General features: G+C 34.4%; 2 protein-coding genes across 2 annotated transcripts; both read right to left on the reverse strand.

Annotated features, from left to right (window-relative positions):
- Positions 1-9,901: 9,901 nt before the first annotated feature.
- Positions 9,902-10,282, reverse strand: LOC136061771 (uncharacterized). The gene has a single exon (XM_065760034.1). It carries the CDS (start codon positions 10,280-10,282, stop codon positions 9,902-9,904), a length of 381 nt encoding a protein of 126 aa, XP_065616106.1.
- A 5,323-nt stretch (positions 10,283-15,605) lies between these two features.
- LOC112036682 (uncharacterized) lies at positions 15,606-15,986 on the reverse strand. Its single transcript, XM_024069513.1, has one exon. It carries the CDS (start codon positions 15,984-15,986, stop codon positions 15,606-15,608), a length of 381 nt encoding a protein of 126 aa, XP_023925281.1.
- Between the last annotated feature and the right edge of the window lie 393 nt (positions 15,987-16,379).

A 16,379-nucleotide genomic window follows, 5' to 3' on the forward strand; every position in this document is an offset into this window, starting at 1 on the left:
TATTTGAGGCTGCGAAGGAGCGAAAGGGGCAAACAGAGACAAGCGAGTCACAAGATGACGACACGTGGCGAAAATGTAGTGGGCGATTCAGTTAACGCCCACCTTCCTTGCACTTTTTGTTACAAAAAAATTTTAATATATTTTATTATTGGTGACGAGTGGATCTTCAAATCTCGTCCACAAACTTGTTTGTCTGGGCTGGAGGTTAAGTCCGTAAAAGCGCCTCCAGCTGTGCGCGTGGGACCCCCTGTCTACGTGTCATTTGAAGGAAACTGCTTTGTACGGTTGCCGGTCATGTTCATGCTTCACAATTCCGTGTTTTTTTCACATACGTGGCGTTCTGGAACTTACTTGCCTAAAAGTGAAATAAAACGAACGACTATGGGAACCGCTTTGTGGCTATTTGGCAAAAGGATTGTAGGATCGATCGTAGAATGGGACACTAATCTCATTGATTTGTGCTTTTACCCACCTGATGCTTTGCTGATTAAGTCTTTGCCTCTGTGTTCTAGTCCGCAACCCGACACTTTGGTTTGGAGGTCCGAACGCTCGGGTTGCTACTCTGTGAAGTTAGGTTATAAGCTCCTGTGTGAGCCGTTACTTCCTGACACAAACCGTCCACCTGTCGTGGATTCTAAAAGGGGTCTCTGGAAAAGCATATGGCAATTGAATGTTCCGAGTAAGATAAAGCATTTCCTCTAGAAGGCCTGCACAAATTCGCTGCCCTCTAAAGAAAATCTACTGAAGCGGAAAATCCTCCTTGAGTTTAGCTGTCCTCGATGCTCTGGTGTTTCAGAATCTGTTGTGCATGCTTTATGGAGCTGTACCTGTATTGAAGTAGTGTGGCAGACGGATTTTGACTGGGTGGATCGGAGTTCATCGTCTATTGAGTCTTTTTCGGATGTTTTGCAAAGGATCCTTACAAAACATGCCTTGTTACCTCTGTTTGCTACTACGGCCTGGTCTGTCTGGTATCAAAGAAATAAATCTCGACACCTTGACAATCCTCTGCCCCTTCAGAATATTGCGGGTTTTGCAAAAAACTATCTCCATGAATTCAGGAGTTTGGTTTGCCCCCATCCACACAAACGTCATGCTGTTTCTCGTAGATGGGTTCCTCCTGCTGCTGGTGTGGTAAAGGTAAATTATGATGGTGCTTGGTACAGAGAGTCAGACATGGCGGGATGTGGGGTGGTTATCCGAAACGACGTGGGCCAAGTGTTGGCTGCTCTATCCGAGCAGATTGCAAAACCCCCAACTGTGGAGATCTTGGAACTTCTTACTGCTCGGCGTGCTGTCTCCTTTGCTGCAGAATCGGGCTTTACTCGGATGGTTTGTGAGGGCGACTCTGAATCGGTGGTTAACTCGCTAAGGTGTCCTGGCATGGAAAACTCCCGGGGAGGGCATATAATTATGGACATTAAGTCCCATTCAAACTCATTTACGAGTATTTCTTTCGCTCACGTAGGTCGGCAAGGCAATGCAGTGGCTCATGCCTTAGCCCAGCGAGCGAGACAATCTTTTTCGTCTCAAATTTGGTTGGAGTGTGTTCCAACGGATGTTTTGTCTTTTGTATTAGAGGATTTTCCCCCTCCTTGATTAATAGCAGTAAAAATTCACTTCTCAAAAAAAAAGAAAAAAAAAGAAAAAGATCAACCCAAAATATTCTTTAAAAAAAAAAAATTCAACCAAAAGTAGCGTCGGTACTCGGTATTGAGCTATATTTTGCGGATGGTCAAATTTATTACTAACTATAGTGTTTTTTTTTTTTGAAACTTTACTAACTATAGTGTTTAGTATTCAGCGAGTGTTTAGTAAACTTCGAGTAACAAATTTATTTTTATTTTTCAAAATTTTGGCTGCAGACGTTAACTTGCATAAGTTGAGATCTAAAGTTTTAAGTTTTAAATAAGTTTGTAGTTAAAATTTATTTTTATCTTTTGAATAGGAAGATAGTGGAGGCAGTAGAAGAAGTGGCGGATTTCAATTCAAATAGGACAAGATTATAAGCTAATATAAAAAATTTAAAAAAAAACTGAAAAAAAAAAATCTATATTAACAAAAAAAATAAACAATAATTATTATAAGTGTCATACAAGTTAAAATAAATTAATTTGAAAATATTAAAAATGTGGCAATTTACGTACAAAGTTATATGCACGATTCATTGTCTTTTCTTGATTGTTTTTGAAACTATAGGTAAAATTCAACTTTCTATTCATTTTTGAAAGTTATTAAAATTTGTGTAAAATATAAAGACTATCAATTTAAATGTCATGAGGAAGACATTAAAGTGTGTGATTATTATTATTATTATTATTAATTTATTGGGCATTAGGTAAGCTTGCCATTTTTCCTTTATTTTAGCAGGATTAGGAAGCTTTTTTTCCTAATTTGTGTTTATTTTCTACATCAAAGAGGGTAAAGCATTTAAAAAAAAAAAAATTCTAATAGTAGTATATATGAAATATATATATATATATATATATTTCACTATCATTAGACTATTACTTGATCCTAAATTTGATTAGCACTATTGTTTAGTAAAATGATTTCTTTTTCATCTCTCTCCCCTCAGTTTACTCTCTTTCTCATCTTGTCTGTCTCTTAACTCTCACCCTCATCTTCATAAAAATTTTGTACCACATGTGCAAATCTCTCACTTTTGCAGGATTTAAGTGAGGTGATTGGTAATTAATCTTACATTCAATTTATTTTGGAGAAGTTACTTTGCATGCTTGAACTTTTGAACTATTATTTTTGGTGGAAGACACTTACCATAGCACTAAAGCCTAAACTCCCCCCCCCCCCCCCCCTCTCTCTTTCTTTCTCTCTCACAATTGAAACATCTCTTTTTTCTCTCCATTGAGTTACAATTAAAGCCCCTCCCATTTCATGTTTTTCTGTCTAACTTAAACATGGTCAAAGCTATTTGAGCTTAGTTATGATTGGCCTCCCCTCATCTTCTCCTTAGTTTCTCTGTCTAGCTCATCTTTAAACCATGGAACTGTGAGTTTAGGCATGAATAATTAGACATATAGGCTTGATTTGGATTTGTCTATGTGGGGGTTTCAAGGACATAAGATTCTTCCAATTGACCCTTGGGATTCTATCTTCTCATCATTTTGCATAAAGAAGAACTCTCTCTCTCTCTCTCTCTCTCTCTCTCTCTCTCTCCATGGCTAATGCCTTTGTTTTGGGTTGATAGCTTGTGTGCATGCTCAATGGACAATTTTAGTGTTGAAAATATTGAAAATGATCAAAATATAATGTGACTTTGAGACGTATTGTAAACGCTTTCTTCAAAATTATAATTACCCTCATTATAAAAAGTTAGTGATCGGATTAAGAGTAATTTACTTCTAGGATATAAAAAAGTAACCAATTGTAGACAACAAATGTAAATTTTCTTCCAAGAGAATTGCTTACTAAAATTTCATCTTTCATCTTTGATATTTGATTATGATTCAAGTTCTTAATTCATAAAACAATGAAAAGTTATGACTCTTCATTTAATGACACATTTTCTGAATAATATAGCTTTTTAGAATAATTCGTAACCTTTCAAAAAAACCAATTATCTTTTTAAGTTCCGCTATTTCTGTATCCAAAAATAACTTCCACGAGTTATGATCTAATTCATCTCATCTTATTTTAATAAAATAAGAATGAATTGTTTGATCTTCTCACGTTTTGCACACACAAGTGTTAAGTGTGCTAGAGTACCACCCACCATATGTATTTGTGTGAATGTTCTAGAGCCATATGTTCATAACTTCTTTGAATTATTTGGTTACGTAGTGTTTGGTTACTTTATAAACTCACAAAAAGCTTCTTAAACTTTCAATTTAAGACACCCCTAAAACAAAAACCCACTTCATTCCTTCCCTGCCCCTATCTATAAAAGATAGGTTTTTTTTTTTTTTTTTTCAAATTAAAAAAGATTAGTGGAGAAGGTCTTGTGCTTTCATTACGTCCTATTTGTTTGTTAAGCCCAGTACATACATGGGAACGGTGCACATGATTCGTTACAATTTGATTAGAGCTTTTTGTTTCGGCCGCCTAACTAATGAGAGGCCAGGAAATTGCCATGCTAGATAGTGCTGACTGCCAACTTTAAGTTAAGTGGGCTTGGGCAAGAGAAATAAGCCACTTGAATGGGCCAAATCCAACTTGATAGGCCAGAAAAAAATATTTCGGGTCAATTACTTTAACAATAGACCACCCTGAGTCTCTGATCCACAGGAAAAATAAACAAAAAGAGGCTCCAAATTGAAAGAGATCCGTAAAAGCAGCTTGACCCAAAGAAAAATGCCCATACATATAAATTGATTGATTAGCAAGAAGAATAATTGTCAAAATATCCATATCTTATTGGTAATTCTCAAATAAGATCTTCCTACAATTTAATCTCTTTGAAAATTCTAGTTCTTTTTATCCAGCCTTTGAGAGAGAGAATTCCATGTCCAAAAACGATGTAAATCCATATATACACAAGGAATAAATTCTATAAAGAATTGGTGTAAAACCTTTAGTTTACACCCTCTAATAAAGACATTTCACATCATTAAATTACTAAAACATAAATACATCTCACATAATAACATCTCAATAAATTTTATATTTTAGGTTTTAAATAAAGGTCAAATGCAGTGTTATTAGGTGTGGTAGAATATATTGAGTTTTAAGCAAAAAGTCGATATGACAATTTCTTATTAAATAGTGTAAAACTCATGTTTTACACAATATCTTTACAAAATTCGAACTTATAAACATATGCAGCAAATACAAGAAAATTTTAATTTATAAAGTTTCTTAGCAAATCAAGACAAACAAAGTAACATCGAGAGAAAGTCTAAGGTTTTATTAAAAATAAAGTAAAAATTCAAGAGGAATAAACAAATAATTTGTATGTTGTTTGACTTTGACCTTTCAAAATTGAAGACTTGCCTCGGTAACAGCTTTAGATGTTGGCAACTTGGCATTTCGTAACTTTCGGTGTAGTGTGAGAGATGCATGTATTGGTGAAATTTAGATCCGCTTAGATTTAATAGGATACTACTCTCAATGCATGTTTTACGCATACTCACAAAAAAAAAAAAAAAAATGATATATTCCCTCTCATTGAATTCTACCTTCAGTTTAATAAAAAATAATCTTATGAGATAGTTTTATAAGACATTTTTCTCACAATATGTATGAGTTTATATGTGCGAATTTTTCATATTATGAAAAATGTCTCATGAGATACATTTGCTAGTCTAATGCGTTAACACCTCACTCTCTTCCCTTCTTCTCTATCTTTTTTAAGGATCTAAACTCTCTATTAGTACATTTTGTATTTATGATGTCACGCATGTTTTTTAAATATTAACATGAAAAACAAGCTTGTTGTGCACTTGAATAGCTATGTTGGTAAATTTTGAACTCCAAGTATTGAACATTGTTAGTATTTTAATTTATATATAAAAAAAGCCTTTGAACTTGATGCCATAAACCAAGAGAGTAGCAACTCTCTTCTCTTTTACCTTTCGTCTTAAAAGAAAAAATATAAGAATGATAACTCACTTTGCATCATTATTTGTTTTTGTTTAATATGAAGTTATGGGGTGTGAGTTAAGCTTTGTTGGGTTATAGATTTACCTTGATTAATTAATTCAATTTCTCAAATTAATTAAAATTTCAAATTACATACAATATCATGAAGCTACAAACAAATCACTAATCTAAACTAGTGTGCAACGGAAACTAAATTGACACAATGATTTCTTGACAAATGAGGAAAACTTTCATAGGCGAAAACCTCATTGGGTAAATTTTAGGTCATCACTTTCAAATAATTTGCTAATCAAGAACAAGTGGTTACAAGTATAAGGAATCTTACTCATACCCGTCTTTTCCCAAAATAACAACCTAAAGTTGAACTTTTATGCTAATCTCCAATTAGATTTGATCTTGCTGAGGCTTCTTTTTTGCACAATGTAAATGTTTTCTTTATGTTGTTAGGTTATAAATAATCATAATATAAATTCTAGGATCTTGAATTATCATAATTTCACAACTACACAAATTAATTATAAAGCTTACCTTGATCCATTGCTGAACTTTTCTTTTTCTGTCTCTTGACCCATTTTTTCTCTTTAACTATTCAATGTATGTGATGAGGTAGCAGAATATCTCTTTTATAGGTAGAGAGAGGACCAAATTCCTTGTACCCATAACCTCCACTTGCCCATCAAAGTTAGAGTTACTTAGGAAACTTACTTCTCCATTAACCAATGTTTCAAGGACATGTAACATCTTATTAAACCATAACATATATGAAGTTATCAAATGGATACATTATCAAATGGGGCAATTTATTCTTACATTCTCTCACTTGGCCCATATGATAACTTACGTCAAGGCTTAATAAGATTAACTATTAGGTGCACAATGGTACACATCCTCTTACTTTAAATTGGTTATCATAACACTATAATTAAACAACCTACTAATGCGAGCCATGGCAGTTCCATATCAATTATACGACATAGTTCCTTCCATGCACTACAACACTAGCAACTTGCTTAATATAGCCTATCAATGAGAAGTGACTTAAAAGGTCCAACAATAATGTCTCTTTTGTTAGAGACTATTCATATTATTATTCATTCATCATCATATATGTACGTACATAAAATAAAATAGGAATAATTAGAAACACATTTAATGAGATCTCTAAGTGTCAAAAGCATAAAGTAACATTAAAATAACAACCATCATGTTTAACGTTCAAGACCCATTCGATCAACATGTTCCTTAAATGTCTTAAGAGGTAACCCTTTTGTCAATGGATTTGCAATCATTATCTATGTGCTTATGTGCTCTATTGACACTTGTTGTTTATGAACTTCTTCCTTAACAGTAAGTTATTTCAATTCCATGTGTTTTGCACCATTAAAATACTTATTGTTTAAAAAAAAAAAAAACAAAGTTACAGAATTATCACAATAAATTCTCAGTGGCTTGGAAATAGAGTTAAAAATTCCAAGTCCTGAGATAAAATTCCACAACCACAATTCATGAACTGTTGCCTTAAAGCATGCCACAAATTTAGCTTCTATATTGAATGTAGCAGTGATAGTTTTTTTTGAACTTTTCCATGATATTGCTCCTCCAGCTTGTTAGGACATATATGTTTTAACTTGATTAAGAACATATGTCACTTAGTTATGTAAATTGGCTAATCCTTTGACAAAACGCACTCTGCTTGTAATTGGGTAGTTCTAGGTGTTTTTAATACTTCAAGAAACAATGTTTCAAGGTCAAGTGTTGAAGTCATCAAGTCTGTCCAAGAGAAAGCAAGTTGAAGTGCAGAATTTTTAAAGCTCGACACCTCTCGATAGCTACCTCGACACCTGCTATCTGTCGAGAATTAAAAAGTCAGAATTCCAATTTTGATTTTCTTGGGATTCGTGAATATGTTTTTAGGCTTTCTTTTCTTCTAACCCTAAACATATAAAATGATTATTTTAAGAGCCGTTTTGGGCGACACAAGTTGTATTATCATTGAGCAATCTCTGTTTATGCAAATTGTGCTCAACAGACAAGGTTCTTGACCTAGTTCATCTTCCATCAAGAAGTTGCTGTGTATTTGCACCATAGGGTTTTGTAACCAAGCATCTTCCTGCTATTCATCATGTGGATGAACTGAAGAACTTTGCAGCCAACCATTCTTCCTCAAGTTGGTGTTCTGAACTCGCGTACTTGGATCCGCGCATTGGTTAGTCACGTATTTGGGAGCCGTGCATCAAAGGTGGAGACTGTCACTACAGATCAAGTCCAATTGGGTATTGGAGTAAGGGTTCAACTGTAGGTTGGTAAGGTACTTGGGATTCCTTTCTTGTAACCGCTTGATTTGATAATAGTGGAGTTTCGGGAGTGGTGACCTGAAAATCACTCGGTGGGGTTTTTGCCGTTAGGGTTTTCCCTATTTGTAAACAAATCACCGTGTCATTTATTTTTTTCCGCTGCATATTTAGTATTTGGTGATTTGTTTGTGCTTCCACATATTTGCATGTTAAATTGATTAATTAATAACTTGGCTAATTAATTAATTAATTAGGGTTAATCACAAGGGCTCATTCAGATTGTGACCTAACACAGCTAACATGAACAAATAACCAAAAGTGGACTTTCTACTATCAACACATCCAGCAAAATCTGAATTTGAGTAACCAATGACCTCAAGATTATCATATCTCTTAAATGTGAGCATGTAATCCTTTGTGCCTTGTAAGTACCTCATCACTTTCTTTGCAGCTTTCCAATGATCCAATCCTAGATTGCTTTGGTATCTTCCTAGCATACCAGCTACAAAGCTGATGTCGAGCTTTGTGTATGTTTGGGCATACATTAAACTTCCTACTGTAGAAGCATAAGGAATTCCTCTCATTTGTTTCCATTCCCATTCATTTTGTGGGCAGTGCATAAGGCTGAATTCGTCCCCCCTTTTGAATTGGGACAACCCTAGTAGAACATTTCTTCATATTGAATCTTTTTAGAACTTTTACAATATATGCTTTCTGAGACAACCCTAACAGTCCACGTGATTTATTCCAGAATATTTATATTCCTATCACATAAGTTGCCTTACCCATATCTTTCATTTCAAAGTTCTTAGAGTGAAACTTCTTGGTTTCATGCGATAAGTCAAGATCATTACTAGCATGCAAAATATCATCAACATACAAAATTAAAAATATAAACTTACTCCCACTAACCTTCAAATAAATACACCAATCAATAGTATTTTCCTTAAATCCAAAAGATGTAATGGTATCATTAAACTTAAGATACCATTGTCGGGAAGCTTGTTTAAGTCCATATATTGATTTCTTAAGTTTGCAAGCTAAGTGTTCCTTACCCTTAATGGAGAAACCTTCAGGTCGACCTATATATACATCCTCTTCTAAACTCCCATTTAGGAAAGCAGTTTTTACATCCATTTGGTGCAACTCCAAATCATAATGAGCTACCAATGCCAAAATGATTCTAAGTGAGTCCTTCTTGGATACAGGGGAAAAGGTCTCTTAGTAATCAATGCCTTCTTTTTTAGTGAAACATTTGGCCACAAGTCTAGCTTTTAATCGTTTGATATTGCCCTTAGAGTCACGCTTGGTCTTAAAGACCCATTTACTTCCAACTTTCTTGTATCCTTTAGGAAATTTGACGAGATCCTAGACTTTATTTTAGTTCATTGATTTCATTTCATCTTTCATGGCATCCATCCATTTAATAGAATCAACACTTTTTATGGCTTGTGAAAATGAAATCGGATCCTTACTTGTTCCTATATCAAAATTAGATTTATGTAGATAAACCATATAATCATCAGAAATAGCAGACTTTCTTTCTTCTTGAGATCTTCTTAATACTAGTTCTTGTGGTTCTTCTACCACATGTTCATTGGTGAGCATCTTATTATGGAGTAGTGGTTCATTAATTTGTTGTTCAACATTGTTTGGCTGTTCAACAATTGTTGGAACAACAATTTCATTTGGATTTATGGTCTGGATTGAAAGAAATCCTTGCATCGTTTTGAAATATGAGTAGTAGCCCCAGAATCAAGCCACCAAGTATGAGAGGGAACTTTAGTTAGGTTTGATTCGAAACATACATAAATATAACCTTTAATTAAAGATTTACCTTTTCTTTTGAACCATTGCCTACTTTTTGGGCAATCTTTCTTAAAATGTCCAAACTTTTTACAAAAGTGACATTTATAATTGCCATTTTCCTTCTTTTGAGGCTGACCAGCTGGATTAGGATCACTTGCTTTGCATGATCCATGATTTAAGCCTTTTTTATGCTTCCTCCATTTTCTTTTAGCTTCTTGATTTATGAGATGAATTGAATGTTACTCAAGTTGATTGAGTCTTGCCTCTTCTTGATTAAGCATAATGGCCAATTGATTTACATTCCACTTATCTTTCATAGTGTTGTAATTAATTTGAAATGGCCCATATTGAGGAGGTAAGGAATTCAATATAAATTGAACGAGAAAAAACTCATCCACATTCATCCCTAGAGTCTGTAATTGAGCAGCCAAATTAGTCATTTCAATGGCATGCTCCTGTATCACACGCTTACCATCAAATTTCATGGTGATAAGTTTAGCCATTAATGTCCCTGTAAGGGATTTGTCAACTGTTTTGAAACGTTCTTCCACATTTGAAAGGAATTCTTTTGCACTGTCAGTTTTAGAAAGTGTTGTCTTGATATAATTTGCTATGGCCATTCGCATAAATATAATACTTAGTCTATGCTTTGTACAAAGCCTTTTCTTCCCCACTGCTTGTATTAGTAAGAGTATACAGTTTCTCATATCCAAGTGCTATATCAAGATCCAGTACATCGAGGTGAAACTCAACCTATTCTTTCCAATTAGAGAAGTTTATTCCATTTAGCATGGGAATAGATGAAGTATGCGAATGTAGTGAAATAGGGACTAATACTGCAAACAAAGTAATAATATATGCTTACTACATTAGTGCTAAGAGTTATCAATTAAGGAACAATAAACCAAAATGAAACACATATTTAAACAATGGTAAATAGTATTTCCGTGATCACCTTTGGGCTATTCTTATGGTAAACTATTAAATAATTATTGCGATTCCCTTTCACCTAATAGGATTAATTAATCAAATATTCATAATTAAGTTGGTCCGTTACCTTTGGGTATTCGTTCCAATATCAACCATGAATATCCATCAACTATCCTATTCCAATTTATTAATCACTTGAAAGTGGTGCACCTTTGGGCCAACCTAATATTCTTGTGATTAAAAAATTGTGATTTGCGAAGTCACTAATTTTTAACACTAGGGAATATGTGTTAAATTTTAGTTATTTTGACTTGTTATCTATGCATCTTTTTGATTGGGCCCCCTTGGTGACTACCAATACATATCAAAATATAGACTCCAAATCAAAATTAATGGCTTTGCATATATAAATATCAAATTAATGGTATACATTATAGCAATATAGATGTAAACGTTTGTGCTATACATGTTTACATCGAAACAAATAAGTCACTTCTTTCATAAAAGACATCAATGAAATACTTGATAGAATAGTAAGTTATAGTCTTGATAATTTTAGTAGTTTATTACAACACTAAATAGACTAAATTCAGCAATTTAACATTCATTGCATTTAAAAGAGTGAACATAAGGCGGAAAAATTAATAAAGAACAATAACTGATAATCTCAAAGTATAAAAGAGTTTATACCATAACTATTCATGAATGTCAGATGATATTATATTCTCAATTTAAGATTTGAGTTTTTAACATTAAACATTAAAGTTGTTAATCTTTAAACAAACAATTAAATAGACTAGAACCAAATATCTTAGAAATTTGTAATGCCCCAAAGTTATTAACTAATGGAAAAACAAATTTCATATTATCCAAACTTGAACATGATCATATAGAAGATGTTAATTGCTTTCACAAATCCAAAATCACAATAATTATAATGGAAACTATTGGGTTAAAATGAATTGACCCCTTAGCAAATTAATTAATTACCCAAGTTAATTAATTAGTCAAATTACATGCAATAGCGTGGTAGCACAAACAAATCACTAAATAACTAAATGCAATGGAAATTAAATTTAATACAGGTGATCTGTTTACCAATGGGAAAAACCATCGAGGCAAAACCTTACTGGGTGAATTTAAGGTCACCATTTTTGAGAATTCACTATTATCAATCACAAGCGGTTACAAGTAAAAGGAACCCTAGTACCCAATACCAACTTACAGTTGAACCCTTACTCCAATACCCAATTGGACTTGTATTGTAGCGGTAATCTCTCTGTTCAATTTACAAATCCCAGTACGTGATTAACCAATGATGCACGGATCCCAATAAGTGACTAACACACTAACTTGAGGACGATGTTGGCTGCAAAGTTATTCAATTCATCAACAGTGAAGATCAGGAAGCTACTTGGTTACAAAACCCTTGGCATAAAGACGCAGTAGCTTCTACATAAAATATGATGGACTAGAGCAATTTCTACCTCTGGTCACAATATGCATGGATTATTCTTTTACAACACCTTGCATCCACTGTGACGGCTCTTAAATAATCCTTATATATGTTTAGGGTTGTGAGAGAAGAAACCCTACACAAATACTCAAGGATATGCGTGTAATTAGATCTGGAAAACCTAATTTTGTAATTTTTGATAGATACAACTTGTGTTGAGCTTGTGTTGAGCTTTAGTAGTAATTCTCAATAGAAAATATTTTGTTGAGACTTCTGTCAAGTTTTAATGGGCAGCACATTCTTCACTTGTTTCTTGATCAGAGTTGCATGGCTTCAGTACTTAACTTGAACACTTGTTTCTTGAAGTACTAAACCCATCATAGATCTACCAAATTACAAATAAAGTGCGTTTTGTCAAAAGATTAACCAATTACATAAATATGTCCCTAACAGAAACTATAATTGTTTATAAATCTTTTAATGGGAAAACATGATAATTCTAAAATACAAGCTCTGATACCCCATGTAAATGTTTTCTTTATGTTGTTAGATTCTAAACAACCATAATATAAATTCTAGGATCTTGAATTATTATGATTTTACAACTATAAAAATTAATTATAAAACTTGCCTTGATCCATTGTTGAACTTTTCTTAAGATCAAGTCTTAGTATAAAAGACACTTAATTCTTATATAATTGGTTTCTCTTTCTTGACCCTTTTTTCTCTTTAACTATTTAGTGTATGTGATGAGGTGGCTGAATGACTCTTTTATAGGTAGAGAAAGGACCAAAACGTTAAGCCCGAAGATATAAGCCAGTTTAAACCCACAGCTCCCTTCAATGCAAAGCCCAAATTTAACCCCAAGCCCATCACAGTCTGGCGACCCAAACCAAAGCAAATACTTCAAAATGGCAAGACCCAGCCATATCACTTGATTTCTGCTTCGACGAGCTCAGTCAGCGACCCTCGCAGAGGCGATGTGGATCCTAACTCTGAGCTACATCCAGCTGATTCCCAAAGCTTGTTGAGGCTAGCCCAGTCGATGAAAGTCTCCGACGGTGCCGGTAGTGACCTTCTCGGCGCCGATGAGCCCGATAATGAGATTCTCAGCTCCGATGAGTCCGATACAGCGGTCCGCAGCTCCGATGAACCAGATGAGTCCGATGAGTCAGCAAAAACCTCCGATGGTGAAGAGAAATTGCACCAAGACATCCGTTTGATACTTCAGGAGAATACTGGCAACGTTAGCAAGAAGTGGGGGAATTCAGAACAGTGGGTGCTTGAACTTCGAGATGGAAGAAGAGTGGCGGTTCCGATTCAGATTTCTCTGCCCCCAGGTGAAGTCACAGAGGTATTGGAAGAGCAAACCCAATTGGCCTTGGTCCCCTTGAAGTGTCCAGATGTTGTGGAGGTGTCTTCAGCCCAAGTTGATGAGAATGATGTATTTGTGGAGGATTGGGTCTCAGACACTTGTTCAGAGTCTTCTGTGCTAAGTAAGGGTTCAACTGTAGGTTGGTAAGGTACTTGGGATTCCTTTCTTGTAACCGCTTGATTTGATAATAGTGGAGTTTCGGGAGTGGTGACCTGAAAATCACTCGGTGGGGTTTTTGCCGTTAGGGTTTTCCCTATTTGTAAACAAATCACCGTGTCATTTATTTTTTTCCGCTGCATATTTAGTATTTGGTGATTTGTTTGTGCTTCCACATATTTGCATGTTAAATTGATTAATTAATAACTTGGCTAATTAATTAATTAATTAGGGTTAATCACAAGGGCTCATTCAGATTGTGACCTAACACAGCTAACATGAACAAATAACCAAAAGTGGACTTTCTACTATCAACACATCCAGCAAAATCTGAATTTGAGTAACCAATGACCTCAAGATTATCATATCTCTTAAATGTGAGCATGTAATCCTTTGTGCCTTGTAAGTACCTCATCACTTTCTTTGCAGCTTTCCAATGATCCAATCCTAGATTGCTTTGGTATCTTCCTAGCATACCAGCTACAAAGCTGATGTCGAGCTTTGTGTATGTTTGGGCATACATTAAACTTCCTACTGTAGAAGCATAAGGAATTCCTCTCATTTGTTTCCATTCCCATTCATTTTGTGGGCAGTGCATAAGGCTGAATTCGTCCCCCCTTTTGAATTGGGACAACCCTAGTAGAACATTTCTTCATATTGAATCTTTTTAGAACTTTTACAATATATGCTTTCTGAGACAACCCTAACAGTCCACGTGATTTATTCCAGAATATTTATATTCCTATCACATAAGTTGCCTTACCCATATCTTTCATTTCAAAGTTCTTAGAGTGAAACTTCTTGGTTTCATGCGATAAGTCAAGATCATTACTAGCATGCAAAATATCATCAACATACAAAATTAAAAATATAAACTTACTCCCACTAACCTTCAAATAAATACACCAATCAATAGTATTTTCCTTAAATCCAAAAGATGTAATGGTATCATTAAACTTAAGATACCATTGTCGGGAAGCTTGTTTAAGTCCATATATTGATTTCTTAAGTTTGCAAGCTAAGTGTTCCTTACCCTTAATGGAGAAACCTTCAGGTCGACCTATATATACATCCTCTTCTAAACTCCCATTTAGGAAAGCAGTTTTTACATCCATTTGGTGCAACTCCAAATCATAATGAGCTACCAATGCCAAAATGATTCTAAGTGAGTCCTTCTTGGATACAGGGGAAAAGGTCTCTTAGTAATCAATGCCTTCTTTTTTAGTGAAACATTTGGCCACAAGTCTAGCTTTTAATCGTTTGATATTGCCCTTAGAGTCACGCTTGGTCTTAAAGACCCATTTACTTCCAACTTTCTTGTATCCTTTAGGAAATTTGACGAGATCCTAGACTTTATTTTAGTTCATTAATTTCATTTCATCTTTCATGGCATCCATCCATTTAATAGAATCAACACTTTTTATGGCTTGTGAAAATGAAATCGGATCCTTACTTGTTCCTATATCAAAATTAGATTTATGTAGATAAACCATATAATCATCAGAAATAGCAGACTTTCTTTCTTCTTGAGATCTTCTTAATACTAGTTCTTGTGGTTCTTCTACCACATGTTCATTGGTGAGCATCTTATTATGGAGTAGTGGTTCATTAATTTGTTGTTCAACATTGTTTGGCTGTTCAACAATTGTTGGAACAACAATTTCATTTGGATTTATGGTCTGGATTGAAAGAAATCCTTGCATCGTTTTGAAATATGAGTAGTAGCCCCAGAATCAAGCCACCAAGTATGAGAGGGAACTTTAGTTAGGTTTGATTCGAAACATACATAAATATAACCTTTAATTAAAGATTTACCTTTTCTTTTGAACCATTGCCTACTTTTTGGGCAATCTTTCTTAAAATGTCCAAACTTTTTACAGAAGTGACATTTATAATTGCCATTTTCCTTCTTTTGAGGCTGACCAGCTGGATTAGGATCACTTGCTTTGCATGATCCATGATTTAAGCCTTTTTTATGCTTCCTCCATTTTCTTTTAGCTTCTTGATTTATGAGATGAATTGAATGTTACTCAAGTTGATTGAGTCTTGCCTCTTCTTGATTAAGCATAATGGCCAATTGATTTACATTCCACTTATCTTTCATAGTGTTGTAATTAATTTGAAATGGCCCATATTGAGGAGGTAAGGAATTCAATATAAATTGAACGAGAAAAAACTCATCCACATTCATCCCTAGAGTCTGTAATTGAGCAGCCAAATTAGTCATTTCAATGGCATGCTCCTGTATCACACGCTTACCATCAAATTTCATGGTGATAAGTTTAGCCATTAATGTCCCTGTAAGGGATTTGTCAACTGTTTTGAAACGGTCTTCCACATTTGAAAGGAATTCTTTTGCACTGTCAGTTTTAGAAAGTGTTGTCTTGATATAATTTGCTATGGCCATTCGCATAAATATAATACTTAGTCTATGCTTTGTACAAAGCCTTTTCTTCCCCACTGCTTGTATTAGTAAGAGTATACAGTTTCTCATATCCAAGTGCTATATCAAGATCCAGTACATCGAGGTGAAACTCAACCTATTCTTTCCAATTAGAGAAGTTTATTCCATTTAGCATGGGAATAGATGAAGTATGCGAATGTAGTGAAATAGGGACTAATACTGCAAACAAAGTAATAATATATGCTTACTACATTAGTGCTAAGAGTTATCAATTAAGGAACAATAAACCAAAATGAAACACATATTTAAACAATGGTAAATAGTATTTCCGTGATCACCTTTGGGCTATTCTTATGGTAAACTATTAAATAATTATTGCGATTCCCTTTCACCTAA

The sequence above is a fragment of the Quercus suber genome, unplaced genomic scaffold, assembly GCF_002906115.3.
Source record: "Quercus suber isolate HL8 unplaced genomic scaffold, Cork oak 2.0 scaffold_351, whole genome shotgun sequence".
In the NCBI taxonomy this organism is placed as follows: Eukaryota; Viridiplantae; Streptophyta; class Magnoliopsida; order Fagales; family Fagaceae; genus Quercus; species Quercus suber.